A 14674-nucleotide genomic window follows, 5' to 3' on the forward strand; every position below is an offset into this window, starting at 1 on the left:
CAGCCTCCTGGTGTTGTATGTCTTGTGCTGGGGGGATGCTGGACTTCTGTCCAGGTGGACTGATCTACCTTGTATCCAGCCCCTGAGTGGTGAGGGTTCATGTGGGAAGCCATCATTATCAGTTCTTCTCAAGTGAGATTGAGATTCTGCCTTCTTGGCCTGATCGAAGCTCTTCATGTTCTTAGCCATCAGCTCTTGCACTCTGGGAAATGGTGGCTGCCAGCATCAGTGTGTCCAGCTCACAGTGACACAGCACCGCTGTCAGTGCCGGCCCCAGTACCAGCTGCAGGAGGATGGCAGGCGCTGTGTGCGTAAGTATTGTGGAGCTGTGTGTGTGTGTGTGTGTGTGTGTGTGTGTGTGTGTGTGTGTGTGTTGGGGGGGGGCGGGGCAGGACCCAGGGAAGAGCCTGGTGCAGTGATAACCTGGTGGTGGGAGGGAGAGAGGCCTGGTCTGTTGTGGACCTGAGGTGTAGGAATGGTGAGCACTATTGGATGGCATGTCCTCAGGGCAGGAAGTTCAGGATAGAGACAGTACCCCTCATCCCTAGGTGTCCATCTGGGGTTTGGGCAGAGGAGGTAGCCAGATCAGTGTGCAGGACTTTGGGTTGCTTGCATATGAGAAAAGGACTTTGCTAAAGGAGTGTGTGGGGCAGGATCAGAGCCCCTCCTCCAGATGTGGAAATGGGACAGAGCAGGTGCTGAGACTCCCCAGCAGAGTAGGAAGTAAGTGTAGACATGAGGGGGCCCAGGCCAGCCATGTGGGTGGAAGGGTATGGGATCTTAGGGCTGGGGGGGACACAGGGCTGAACGGGTTACAGAGCCAGGGGTGTTGTTATGGAACTCGGGGTCATAGGGCTGAGGGATACACAGGTGAGTTTCACAAGGCTGAGGGGCTCACAGGGTGGAGGAGGAGCACAAGGCCCTGGAGGATCATAGGGTCGGATGATCACATGGGGTCCTTGGGTCAGAGAACTGGGGAGAAGGATTTGGGGCTTCTAGCCCTGGTGTCAGTTTCAACACCTTATCTCAAAGCAAGAACTCTGGGAGGAGCAGGCAAGGCTCACAGCTAGAGCTGACCTGGGCTGGCCACCTCCTTCCTGGAAGGCCCTCTTCTGGCGAGGCCTTGCTTTCTGCCATAGTCCACGTTCCTTGAGAACTGTGACACTCACAAGTCGTGGGTATTGGTGGGGTACTGACTCTGGTGTTTTGATTGAGCCTCAAGAGCTTGGCCTTGGCTATGGAGTCTTCTTGGGGGAACTCAGAGCTACCCACAAGTGGGGGACCACGGCACAGGCTGGAGCAGAGAGGGTTCCTGTACTGAGGAGGCATCCTGCATCTGTCAGTGCCCCTTCCCCATCTCTCCTCTTTGCCTCCACCCCTCTGGCTCTGGTGTGCAGGGAGAAGCCCGTGTGCAGATGGCAATGGTGGTTGCATGCACGTATGCCAGGAGCTCCGAGGCCTTGCCCACTGTGGCTGCCACACAGGTTACCAGCTTGCTGCAGACCGCAAGGCTTGTGAAGGTAGGATGCTTTACCTAGCCCAGCATCCCTAAGGCACCCTTCTGGGTGGGTCTTTGGGTGATCTAGGGTGCCACTCAGTCTCCTCTCCCTGATGGGGGTTATGGGGGGGGGGGGAACAGACCGAAGGAGCTGTCTACAACCCAGTCATGTTTCTGCAGAAGGGAGGGAACTCAGGTTTCTGTTTTAAACACATATCCTGTAGTGCCCACCTAGTACCTGATCCTTAGGACCCAGGAGAGGAGAGCAAGGGAGGGGACAAGGGACCACAGATAAACCCCAGGAAGTGTCCCAGTGAATCAGTGCTGGGCTTCCTCAGGGCAAGTGTTGTCAAATGCATCATTAATTATAGACTACAGTTTGGCATTGGTTTCCAGAATTCCTTCCTTCATCCTGCTGGTTGCTGTTGTACAGCAAGGCCAGGTCTGTGCTCACTATATCCCTAGCTGTGTGCTGTCCTGACTTCTCTGTAGATAGTAGGTCTGGGATGAGCAGCCTTGGGGGAAGTCTGCCCATTGCCCAGTGACTTCACAGTGAGTGCAGTTCTCCTAGGGCTGTCAGAGAGGCAGTGGCCTCCCAAGATGTCGTGCCAGAAGCCCAGGTGCCTGAAGGATAGGGAACATGGATAGTTACATACCCATCTGCACTAGGAAGTCTTTACTGGTACAACAGAAAAGACCCCCTCTGGGCTCAACATGAGACACAATTTGTGTGAACTCCATCCCCAGGAATCTGTCAGGGTGTGCCTGGCAGGTATTGGACAGTGTGATCTACACTAAGCCGTCCAAGCTATGAAGCTGCTAACGTGCCCAGGGATGTGGGGCCACCACCGCTTTTCCCACTGTTGAGAGCCTCTAACGACCCTTTCTCTGTCTCTCTTTTCAGATGTGGATGAATGTGCCGTGGGGCTGGCCCAGTGTGCTCACGGCTGCCTCAACACTCAGGGATCCTTTAAATGCGTGTGCCACACAGGCTATGAGCTGGGTGCTGATGGCCGGCAGTGCTACCGTAAGCAGTCAGTGAGCAGTGGACTGGGGGGACTTGGGGTGCTAATGTGGTGCCCCAAGACCCTAAAGTCAGTTTCCGTTGGGCAGCTCTGGGTGTGGGTGCTCAGGGGCTGGTTAGGGAGGGCTGAACCTTGTCCACATCCCGGCTGTCTGATGTCATCACAGGGATTGAGATGGAGATTGTGAACAGCTGCGAGGCTGGCAATGGCGGCTGCTCACATGGCTGCAGTCACACTAGCACCGGACCCCTGTGCACCTGCCCTCATGGTTACGAGCTGGATGAAGACCAGAAGACCTGCATAGGTGCGAGCTAGTCCTTCCAGGGTGCCCTGCCTCTGCAGCCCCAGGACTCGCTGCTACACCCAGTTTTGGGCTTGTTTGGTGCCGTGACTGGGAAGTTTTCTCTCTCTGCTGCTCTGACTGCCTGGGCTCAGCAGGAGCTGCAGGAGAGCTGATGAGAGTCAGCAGCTCAACTCAATTCTGAGCACTTGCCTTGGCCTGCTGGGCTCTCCCCTGCCTGCCCCTTATAGCCATTGGGTGTGCATATGCGCTCTCTCTCTCTCTCTCTCTCTCTCTCTCTCTCTCTCTCTCTCTCTCTGTGTGTGTGTGTGTGTGTGTGTGTGTGTGAGAGAGAGAGAGAGAGAGAGAGAGATCATGTCCATGTAACTGTTCATGTGTGTGGTTGTGGGTATATACAATTGGATACAGGTATGTGAGAATGTGAGTTTGGGCAGGAGTGAATAACTGCAGATGTGCATGATTTCTTCCAGGTATGTGAGGCTCTGTGGCTGTATGCATGATTGTATGTAGTATGCAAGTGATTGTGTGCAGGTTCACATGTGGTCAGGTAGGATTGTGTATAGGCATGTACACAGGGTTGCATGGCTTGTTGTTGTGGGATTGTGGGAGGATATATGTGTGTCCATGGTGACAACAGGCTCCTGTATATACCCCACAGACATTGACGACTGTGCCAACTCTCCATGCTGCCAGCAAGTGTGTGCCAACACCCCTGGTGGGTATGAGTGCAGCTGCTATGCTGGCTACCGGCTCAACACTGATGGCTGTGGTTGTGAGGGTGAGCACATGCTACTCAGTAGCAGCTGGGTGATGAGGGAAGAAATATCAGGGTCAGCGTGGAGGCGGGCATGCAGTCGGCCTGCTTCCTGCTCTGCTTGTGGACGCTGATTAAGTGCCTGCTGTGTGCTCATGCACACTCATACAATCCATCCTGACCACACAAACTTGCCTATGATCTCTTGCACACCACACACAAGTTGTACATGTAGCTAGCCAGTCTCACAGGTAGCCAGAAGCATGCACTTGTATACAGTCATGTACTTGTTAAATCACACACAGACCATTGCGCCTCCCTCCCTCCTGCCCTCTGGCCTATAGTCATTGGCTCCCCTCATAGGGCTGGGGACATGCTCCTGCCTGTTCCTTAAATGACTCCCCTCGCACATGCCCACTGTCCCTTCATTCTTGTGTGGAAAGACTACTGGAGCAGGCACCACGGCTTGGGGGGTGGTGAGGTTACCAGCTGCTTGAGCACTTGACTCTGTACAGCCAGGATAGGCAGGGGTCTCCGGGCTGACCGTGGGAGCACGACCCCAGCAACCCTGTTTGTCTGCAGATGTTGACGAGTGTGCCTCTGGTCACAGTGGCTGCGAGCATCACTGCTCTAATCTGGCTGGCTCCTTCCAGTGCTTCTGTGAGGCTGGATTCCGGTTGGACGAGGACCGGAGGGGCTGCACCCGTGAGCCTCCCCTAGGCACTGCCTTCTGGGTGTCTGATCCAAGTAGTTCACATGTCTGGCATGCTAGCTGGCTTACCATCACCTCTGTGGGCCCCACGTGGTCCTGTTTCCTGCGGTAGGGGTGGGGCCAGCAGGCTGAGGGAAGGAGGTTGGTTGGGTAAGTGATCCATTGGGTAGGGCACAGTGTTACAGGGGGTCTAGGGCATCCAGTTTCTGTACTGATGTGGTGAGAGAAGAGCCGAGACCTAAGGTGGTGGTGGTGTTGAGTAGAGTATGTGGGCAGCAAAGGCTGAGAGGCCTGTGTGTCTTTCCCCAGCCCTAGAAGAGTCCGTAGTGGACCTGGATGGCCAGCTGCCCTTTGTACGGCCCCTGCCCCACATTGCAGTGCTGAGGGATGAGCTGCCACAACTGTTCCAGGATGACTATGGGGCTGAGGAGGAGGCGGCAGAGTTGCGGGGGGAGCACACGCTCACTGAGAAGTTTGGTGAGGCATGAGCTTGGCTTCAACCCTTGGGCATGGCAGCTGGCAGTCCTGGGCCGTGCTGCCCTACGATTTGGGGAGGCCCAAAGAGGGTCCACACCTCACAGTTTGTACAGCTCATTCAGGGCTAAACTGGCCCCTGGCTCCTAGGGTGGGGTTCCCATATCTCACCTTGGAACTTAGAGGCTAAGATGTCCCTTGTCCTCTCTTCTTTGGCCCAAGGGCCTGAGGCTAGGGGATCTAGCTCTGAAGTCTCTCTCCCCATCTTCCCTCAGTCTGCCTGGACCACACCTTTGGCCATGACTGCAGCCTGACCTGTGATGACTGCAGGAACGGAGGGACATGCTTCCCAGGCCTGGATGGCTGTGACTGCCCAGAGGGCTGGACGGGCATCATCTGCAATGAGAGTGAGGAGCTGGTGGGGTGTAGACAGTGAGCTCCAAGAGTTGTGAGCATCCGTTCTGTATGGTTCCTTCTACCTAGCTCTGGGGAGAAGAATCTGAGTATGTCCACCCTCCCATCTGTCCATCCATGTGCCACGCCCCCCATCTATCTACCTATCCATCTATCTATGCACTCACCAATCTATCCATCTCTCCACACACCCATGTACCAATCCATCTGTCCGTACATCCATCCATCCCATCTATTCATCACCTTATTATTCCTTCCCTCCCCTCCCTTTGATAAGAGTCTACTGACTGTCCCGGCCCTTGTACTAGGCGTGGTACTAGGATGTGAGACATTCTGGGAACTGGCAGAGCAGGGTGTATGGTGCTCCTAGTCAGTCTCTAGGGATCCAATGACAAGCCAATAGATATCTAAGACTATCGGAGGTGTCTATGAAGGAGAGCTAGTAGGCAGGCTTCTCTTGTACAGGTAGCTGGGACTATGAAACCATCTGATGGGAGCAGACCCTTGCTCAGGGATACACAACAATTTAGTAGCTGAAGCACTCTGGAAATGGATCTGTCCAGAGCCTTTCTTATATCTCCCAAAGCCCCCTGACCCAAAAGGCATTAGACTCTTCTTCACACTGTGAGGATCATCTTAATGGGCCATCTGATTGAAAGGGCATTGGATATCAGGATGTAGTCATTGATTAGTGATGTCTGCCATGAGTGTGGTTGGGGCCATGAGGCACAAATACCATATTGGCTGTTGTTTAAAACTGATGCCTTTAATGCCAGAAGGATCGTAGAGTTCTGCTGTTGGTAATCCTGGTGTTCCTGTTGTCCCTCCGTAGCTTGCCCTCCAGACACCTTTGGGAAGAATTGTAGCTCTCCCTGCATCTGTCAGAACGGTGGAACCTGTGACCCGGTGTCAGGAGCCTGCCGCTGTCCCCCGGGTGTCAGTGGAACCCACTGTGAGGACGGTGCGTGTAGCCCCTCTGGGAAGTCTAGAGAAAGAGAAGCAATGTGGAACTTGGTGCAGACTCTTATCCCTCTGCCCCCAGGGCTTCACTAATGTTCCCGGGAGGGAACATTAGTTTTGCCTTGTTGCTCACTTCCTGGGACTTACACATAGAAGGTCGAGACTCCGTTTGATGGGTGGAGACATGTTTGGAATGGATTCCCTGGGGAGGTGGTGAGTCCTTTGGGAATGTTCAAACAGAGCTGGGGATAGCCAGTTGGGATTTGTAGAAGGGATTCTCATCATTTGTAGAAAGGCTTCATGGGGTTATGCTTGACATCCTTATCTAGCTGTAGCTACAGCACTGTGGAGGAATTAGTTTGTGGGAATAAGCTTCTGGGGGGGGGGGGGCTCTAGTATTTCAGTTCTACCACTTTAATTGCTCCTGCTGGAGTGAGAGGAGACTGGAAGAGCCGTAGGTGTGACAGGCTCCAGGTGGCCTTAGGGACATTTGGCAGGTATAGGATCTGAATTTACATCACTTCCCAGAGACTTTTCTCCTGCGGTCTTGGGGGAGGGCCACCAGATTGCCCAGCAATGTATCAGTACAGGTAAAGTAAAGGGGGCCTCTGGGGACAGACAGGCAGATTTTCAGGGGTCGAGACCTCATGGAGCCCTTGTGTTGATTTCCCAGGCCCTGGGTGACCCTTACTTTGTGGCTCCATTCTTCCAGTCTCTGCCTGTGACCCTATATGACCATACCTCTTTGCTGCCTTCCTCTCTCTGTCTCAAATGCCACCTGCCTGTAAGCTAAGGACATTCGTTATTGGATTTGGGGGTCTTTGGCATTGCGGGGTGGTCTTATCTCAAGATCCTGGAGATTGGGACATGGCAGCTTTTGGGGTTTCATTTTCAACTGTCTATATCCCTTTCAGTAGGAGGGACATGGAACAAGAGGGAGGTATTTGGAGAAGGGCAGCCTTCCAGACTTGGGTGTAGTCCTGACCAGATGAGGCCTTTCAACCTCTTTCGGGTAGAGAGGTTGGGCTCAGCATTCTGTGTGGGCCATAAGTTGGGGCACTTAGAGATTTTGCACCTCCCTAGGTGTGTGCTGATGAGTGTGTTCATCTTCCTTCCTTCACTGCTGGTTCTGAGGGACTGGCCATGACAACCAACAGGTGTCACCGGAAGGCTCAGCTTGTGCCCATCGGGCATGGCTGCCACTGTCCCTTGTCCCGGGCACTAGGCCTCTGAGTGTCTCCTCACCTGAGAACCATGTGTGGGTAGGCCAACTGTTCTTTGCAGTTCTCACTGAACTGTTCCCTACAGGCTGCCCCAAGGGCTTCTACGGCAAACATTGTCGTAAGAAATGCCACTGTGCTAACCGGGGCCGGTGCCACCGCCTCTACGGGGCCTGCCTCTGTGACCCAGGGCTCTATGGCCGCTTCTGCCATCTTGGTGAGTTCTGCTGTGTCTGTATGTGTGACTGGGACCATTCGCCTTGTGCTGAGTCTCACACTGTGTGGGAGCACTTTGATGGCCTCTGTGGATGGGTTGGCTTGAGGTTACCGGCTGGGGTCTGTATCAGTCTGTGTTGGTCTCCAGGCCTCTGGTACACTGATCCTAGACTACTGTCACTCCTATCTCTCATCTGGTAATGGAGGAAGCAGGGTCAGACTTCCCAAGAAACTGTGGGATGCTGATCTTGGCTTGTGGAACAAAGCCAACTCCTTAGGTCCTGGCAGAGTCCCCATCTCTGGGTGCACAGACACTCAGGGAAGGAAGGGGCAGTGGATTAGCAGAGAAAGAGAGGGTGAAGGTAGTGTTTGACATTTGTAAAGGAGTTACTTGAGAGGAGAAAGCTAGGATTGGCCCAGCTTAGAAAGTAGTATGATCCAGGGACAGCTCTTCAGCTGTGTAGACCCTGGTTCTTAGCCCTACGTCTCCAGACCACGAGCAGATGTGGTCATTCCTAGAATGCTCTGGGAGGGGGCTCAGCTACAGCAAGCCCGCCAGGGCCACCCTTGCTGCCTCGGGCTGACTGGGGTTAGTGTAGTGGGCAGGCCCCTTATGGTGCTTTGTCTGCAGCCTGCCCTCCCTGGGCCTTTGGGCCGGGCTGTTCCGAGGATTGCCGCTGTGAGCAGTCACACACGCGGTCTTGTAACCCGAGGGACGGCAGCTGCTCCTGCAAGCCTGGCTTCCAGGGGGAGCACTGCCAGTCAGGTGAGTCTCTGGGGGAGAGGGAGATCCCTGAGCTGCTGAGAACCTCACCTCTATCTCACACTTCTGTCTTGCTTCTCACTCTGTAGAGTGTGAGCCAGGCTTCTTTGGGCCTGGCTGCAGACACCATTGCACCTGCCCATCAGGTGTGGCCTGTAACCCTGTGAGTGGCGAGTGTCCCACGCAGTGTCCTCCTGGCTACCATGGGGAGGACTGTGGCCAAGGTGAGTGGCTGTCCCTTGGGGCTCCAGGGATTGGGGTTACTTGTACTGGGGAACTGCAAACATGCACAGCTGGAAGCTGCAGATTCGGAGCCTGGGTGTAAATGGCCCCTTTATCTACTGTCACCTCGGTGGTACTGTGGGTTCTGGACTGTCTCAGAGGTGCTCAGAGGAGGAACTGGTCTGGCTTCCTGGTCCAGACCAGAGAAGCGGCCAGTACCTCTGTGGGACGCCTCACCTCACTGAAGGTCCTGGGAGAGCTTTATGCTGGATGGGGAAGATGGATGAGAAGGGAACAGGAGGAGCAGGTATGAGAAGGGGCAGGGTGGCTGCCGGGGAAGGATGTTTTGGGGAGTCCTAGTCTCTCACTGGGGTCTTGTAGTTAGGTGTGTATGAATGAGGACAGAGCCTAGATGCTCTTAATGACTTGACAGGTAGAAGAATGGGCCTCAAGACTGCTGAGGGGTAGATTAGTGACATGGGTCTTTAGGTGTCACTGGGAGGGAGACCTGAGGCAAGACTGCAGAGCAGGTGACTTGGTACATCACATCCTCATTTGTTGGCAGCCCGGCATATATGGGACTGGACCTTGACCTAGAGGACCAGAGAGGGAGGATGAGGGGCTGTGGCCTATACCAGCAGGGGACATGTGACTAGGTGCCATGTACTGTGACCCTTGATGTCAGGATCTAACCTGTGTAACTTGTGGAATGGCAGGCGGGACACTCAAACACTCGGCTCATGACCAGGAGAGGATACACCCATGTGGTCACAGATCCTTGAGGAAGGGGGAAGGCCCTTGGTGTTTCTGTTGTGGTCAATACAGCTGCTGCCAACAGGTTGGAGAGGTTTGGGCCTCTCCTGGCATAGTACTTGCTGTCTATACCCATTGGTCAGATGAGAAGGGCGCTTCAGGGCCTGAGTGTGCCCATTTTAGGGTGGGCAAGGATAGAGAGGAATGCAGGATCACCAGCCATGCCCTCCTTTCCCTCTCTCTAGGGCAGAAAAGCAGAAAAGTCCCCAGCACCACCCAGCCAGGGACAGAGGTCAGCTGGGCAGAGCCAGCCAAGCTGATCATCTGTGGGATGAGGCCTGGTAAGGGCTCTCAGGTCTCGTTGGCAGGAGAGAATATTCAGGGCTCCCAACTCAGTCTAGAGTCCCCAGACCTGACCTGCTCTCAGGACTCTGTGGCCCCAGGCTGTTCACCAGCTCTGAGTGTCCCTCTTTCCATCCATACAAGCATCCGGGGAGTGGACAGGACTGAGCCTCCTAACAGCCACCCAGAACATGCACACACACACACACCCATGTGTCAGTGTAGACAGACACTTGTAGCCCACCTTCCTCCCCAAACCTATGTCTTCCTTTTCCAGGTTCTATGCTGCTTGCCAGGCCCAGTGAGGCAGCTGTGCAGGGGAGCCCTCTTCCCACCAGTCCTAGGGCCTGCCCCCTGTGCTGAAAGGAAAAGGAACCCCCCTTTTCCTCTCTTTACTTTATTAAGGCCTCCAGTGCCCCCAAGGACAGACCACAGGAAATGATATACATACTTTTACAGAAATGGCTCCCCTTGTTATTAGGTCTGGAAACTATTACTGCCCTAAGCACAAGTCCATGACATGCTCAGTTAGTGGGGAGAACTCCTGAGGCCTTGAGGGGCCACCTCACCAGCAACGTTGGGCTCCCTCCCTGGTTTGTGCTATGTGGTTGTCTCTGTGGGTGCATGCGTGTGTGTGTGTGTGTGTGTGTGTGTGAGCATGCTCGCGTGCGTGCATGCCTCCTGCGTGGATGCCATGTCATGGACCTAAAGCACGCACATGTGCTGTGTCTGTTCCCTGGTGAGTGGCCGCCTGCCTGCTGTACCTCTGTATCAAGCCTGCTGTTTCATCCCAGCGGTCAGCAGAGTGGGCAGATGCTAGGCTGGCAGGAATCCTTCTAAATGCTTCCTAAGTTCCGCCCCCAGTCTCATGCTCTGTTCTCCCCAGGCCCTGAGAGGAAGCACAGAGGTGCTTTACCAAGTGAGGCCACTCAGGGCTTTCCGGTATCCAGGGCTGTTGCAGGTACCAGGGAATGGCCATATGCATTCTTGAGGCCCTGCCTTGGACCATTCCTGTCCAGGACACCCTAATTCCCACACTGCTGTATTCCTTGGTATAACTTGAGTTTCAGAGTATGGAGGGTCCCAGACCTCTGGGGTCCTTCCTTACTCTTTGTAGGGACCAGTTACCATTCTTTCCCACCACACTCCTTTATTCTGCCAGCAGATGGCTACAGCTTTGGTGCTGAGGAGCTGGGTATGAAGTAGAGGGTATAGACTGGCACACCTTGGTTAAACTGGCTAGTACAGGCCCCCTGGATCGACCATCCTGGAGCAGGAATGGGCACCTGCTCCTGGGAGCTCTCCAGGGTCCTGGATGGCCATAGCTTCCCCTTGACAGGTTGCCTGGTCCTCTGGCAGCCCTGCCTCTGCCTCTTCCTATGCCCCAGACTGACCTCTTGCAACTCTCCCCCTGATAAATCCCTGTTCCCATAATCTGTCCTGGTCTCCCTGGGGCTCCAGATGAAACTTCTAGCCTTGATAACTGCACACAGAGTGACTGAAGCCACCTGCTGTCACCTACAGAGTGCCCAGTAGGAACATTTGGTGTGAACTGCTCAGGTTCCTGCTCCTGTGTGGGGGCCCCCTGCCATCGGGTCACAGGACAGTGTCTGTGCCCACCAGGGAAGACTGGGGAGGACTGTGGAGCAGGTGAGTGACAGCTCCAGGAGCCCCAGCCCTGGGCTGTGTTTGAGAATACCGTCCTGGACCACATTTAGGGACCCTTGATCCCAGTCCAAGCTCTATTTGGGGGACCCCGGTCTGGACTACATTTAAGGGCCCCTGATCTGAGATCTGGTCTCCCTGGGAACCTCACCATAGATTATTTTGGAAGCTTAGCCCTGACCATGCAGTGCTAGGCTCCTTTATAGTAGCTTCGGGGGCTCATGCTGGAACAGGCTGGGATATGGAGGGTGTCTGCAGCTGCCCAGCAAGCCTTGGCCCTACGCTGTGACCTCCTGTACCATCAGCTCCCTGCATGGTGTATTTGTCTCCCTAGCAGGCTCCTTATTTTGCCATTGAACTGTCCCTGAGGTTGGGTTTACTTATCTATGGGTGGGTGCCCTGCAGCCCTGAGGTTCTGAAGCCTGCCTCTCTCCTTGGCAATCTTATATGGAGACAGTGGTCCCTTCTCTGGATTGTGGCAAGAGGGACCTTCAGTGATGTGTCAGGCACACACTAGTGTGCCCACTAGGGTACTAGGGAGAGAATAACTGACCCTGGGAGTGGGCTCTAGATTGTCCCGAGGGCCGTTGGGGGCTTGGCTGTCAGGAGATCTGCCCTGCATGTGAACATGGTGCCAGCTGCGACTCTGAGACTGGAGCCTGCCTGTGCCTCCCTGGCTTTGTTGGCAGCCGCTGCCAGGATGGTGAGTGTGGCTGGTGTCTGACCCCTGCCCGCAGCCCTGGGTGGGCACAACAGGCTGCCATGCTCACCCTCTTTACCACCAACAGCTTGCCCAGCAGGCTGGTTTGGAACCGGCTGCCAGATGAGGTGTGCTTGTGCCAATGACGGACACTGCCACCCAGCCACTGGACGCTGTAGCTGCGCCCCTGGGTGGACTGGCCTCAGCTGTCAGAGAGGTATGTGGGTCCTTTGCCTGTCCTTCGTCCACTGGTCCCTTCCTTGCCCCTGTCCCAAGATGCCCTGTGTTCTGACCTGGCTGTGGAGCTCACCCAAGATGACTCTGAGCTCTGTTGCAGCCTGTGACAATGCACATTGGGGGCCCGATTGCATCCACCCTTGCAACTGCAGTGCAGGCCGTGGGAGCTGTGATGCCATCAGTGGCCTGTGCCTGTGTGAGGCTGGCTACGAAGGTCCCCAGTGTGAGCAGTGTGAGTACTGGCCTGGCACTTGTACCTCTCTCTCAGGGTGCACACAGATGTGCACATGCATACGACCACATACACAGGAACACTTGCATATGCACATACGCGTGTACACATTTACCTGAGTATTCTAGTGCATATATACCATACATGCACAGGTGCTGTCTCCTACCTGCCAGTGGCAGACTTAAGGCTCACCTGGAGTAGCAGATGGGGAGCTGGGGCTGTCCCAACCTGGGAGGAGAGGAGGGACCCTTGGCCCCTGTATGTATACTTCCAAGGCTTGTGGATGGGCTGTGAGTGGGTCGGGATAGCTGGTTTTAGGGGCAGCCCTAGGTGAGATCCTATGTGGGCCCTGAAGATGAGGTCTGGGATTCTTACGTCCCATTTGAGGAAAGGATAGGAGGAGTGTATGGTAAGGCCAGGTGTCCCCACTGTCGGGAGGGGAGAGCTTTCTTTGTCAGTCGGGCCTTTCCCCCTAGTCCTGGGCTCTGGCCAGACTCTTGGTGTCTGAGCCAACCGTGGGCTGGCCTTTGTGTCTCAGTGTGTCGCCAGGGGTACTTTGGACCTCGCTGTGAGCAGAAGTGCAAGTGTGAGCATGGGGCAACCTGTGACCATGTCAGTGGAGCCTGTACCTGCCCAGCCGGCTGGAGGGGAAGTTTCTGTGAGCATGGTAAGCTGGGGGCAGGCTGGGGTGTGAGCACAGTGAGCCGGGGGCAGGCTGGGGTGTGAGCACAGTGAGCTGGAGGCAGGCCGGGGTGTGAGCACGGTGAGATGGGAGCAGGCTGGGGTGTGAGCATGATGAGCTGGGGGCAGGCTGGGTGAGCTGGGGGCAGGCTGGGGTGTGAGCACGGTGAGCTGGGGGCAGGCTGGGGTGTGAGCACAGTGAGCTGGGGGCAGGCCGCGGTGTGAGCACAGTGAGCTGGGGGCAGGCTGGGGTGTGAGCACAGTGAGCTGGGGGCAGGCCGCGGTGTGAGCACGATGAGCTGGGGGCAGGCTGGGGTGTGAGCATGGTAAGCTGGGGGCAGGCTGGGGTGTGAGCACGGTGAGCTACGGGCAGGCTGGGGTGTGAGCATAGTTAGCTGGGTACAGGCTGGGGTATGAGCACAGTGAGCTGGGTACAGGCTGGGGTGTGAGCACAGTGAGCTGGGTACAGGCTGGGGTGTGAGCACAGTGAGCTGGGTACAGGCTGGGGTGTGAGCACAGTGAGCTGGGTACAGGCTGGGGTGTGAGCACAGTGAGCTGGGTACAGGCTGGGGTGTGAGCACAGTGAGCTGGGTACAGGCTGGGGTGTGAGCACAGTGAGCTGGGTACAGGCTGGGGTGTGAGCACGGTGAGCTGGGGGCAGGCTGGAGTGTGAGGACGGTGAGCTGGGGGCAGGCTGGGGTGGGCCCTGAGTGCAGGGCAGGGTCCTCTGGCCTCCGGGTCCCTTGTCAACGTCACTTCTGTCTGCAGCCTGTCCTGCTGGCTTCTTTGGGTTAGACTGTGGCAGTGCCTGCAACTGCTCTGCTGGGGCCTCCTGTGATGCTGTGACCGGCTCCTGCATCTGCCCAGCTGGCCGCTGGGGCCCACACTGTGCCCAGGGTATGTAAGGGGCCTCCGCCTGGTACTGTAGGAGCATGGGTTCTTCGTGTGGGGAACACCCCTCGGGCCCCTTCCTGGCATTCAACTGAGGGCACAGCTCTGCCCATGAGACCCCAAGCGTCCATCCCTTTGTGGCTGCCCTGCTGAGCGGTGGCCCCGAGACACTGGCAGCTTTGCTCAGCTCCCTGGCACCTCCTGCTGTAGTCTCTGGCTACGTCCCTGACGGCTCCTCTCCCCTTACAGCTTGCCCACCCCTTACCTACGGGCTTAACTGCAGTCAAGTTTGTACCTGTTTCAATGGGGCCTCCTGTGACCCTGTCCATGGGCAATGCCACTGTGCCCCTGGCTGGATGGGACTCACCTGCCTACAGGGTAAGCCGTGCCCAGGAGTTCAGGGTCCATCTTGGGTAATGGCCTCTCCGTGGGCCCATGGAGGGATGGTGTTCATGGGATGCCAGGGTAGGAGCAGGGCTCGCCTGTCAGCATGGCCTTTTGGGGAAGTTGGAAGGGAGCTTGACTATGTGGCCTTTAGTGTCATGCTCCTAAGGGCAGGTTGGTGGGTCCAGGACAGGCCTGGGCTTGGGCATCATAAAACCAGCCCTGATAAG

General features: G+C 55.9%; 1 protein-coding gene across 1 annotated transcript in view; it reads left to right on the top strand.

Moving 5' to 3' along the window:
* Positions 1-14674, top strand: part of Megf6 (multiple EGF like domains 6) — a 99793-nt gene that overhangs the window by 76431 nt on the left and 8688 nt on the right. The window contains exons 6-24 of the mRNA XM_059256303.1: positions 186-311; positions 1398-1520; positions 2403-2525; positions 2690-2827; positions 3483-3602; positions 4161-4283; positions 4600-4767; positions 5040-5171; positions 6011-6139; positions 7447-7575; positions 8206-8340; positions 8427-8561; positions 11179-11304; positions 11891-12022; positions 12108-12236; positions 12357-12488; positions 13027-13155; positions 13938-14066; positions 14310-14438. Of these exons, the coding sequence (XP_059112286.1) occupies positions 186-311; positions 1398-1520; positions 2403-2525; positions 2690-2827; positions 3483-3602; positions 4161-4283; positions 4600-4767; positions 5040-5171; positions 6011-6139; positions 7447-7575; positions 8206-8340; positions 8427-8561; positions 11179-11304; positions 11891-12022; positions 12108-12236; positions 12357-12488; positions 13027-13155; positions 13938-14066; positions 14310-14438 (2487 nt within the window). The remainder of the gene's footprint in view (positions 1-185; positions 312-1397; positions 1521-2402; positions 2526-2689; positions 2828-3482; positions 3603-4160; positions 4284-4599; positions 4768-5039; positions 5172-6010; positions 6140-7446; positions 7576-8205; positions 8341-8426; positions 8562-11178; positions 11305-11890; positions 12023-12107; positions 12237-12356; positions 12489-13026; positions 13156-13937; positions 14067-14309; positions 14439-14674) is intronic.

The sequence above is a fragment of the Peromyscus eremicus genome, chromosome 2 (assembly GCF_949786415.1).
Source record: "Peromyscus eremicus chromosome 2, PerEre_H2_v1, whole genome shotgun sequence".
Classification (NCBI taxonomy): Eukaryota; Metazoa; Chordata; class Mammalia; order Rodentia; family Cricetidae; genus Peromyscus; species Peromyscus eremicus.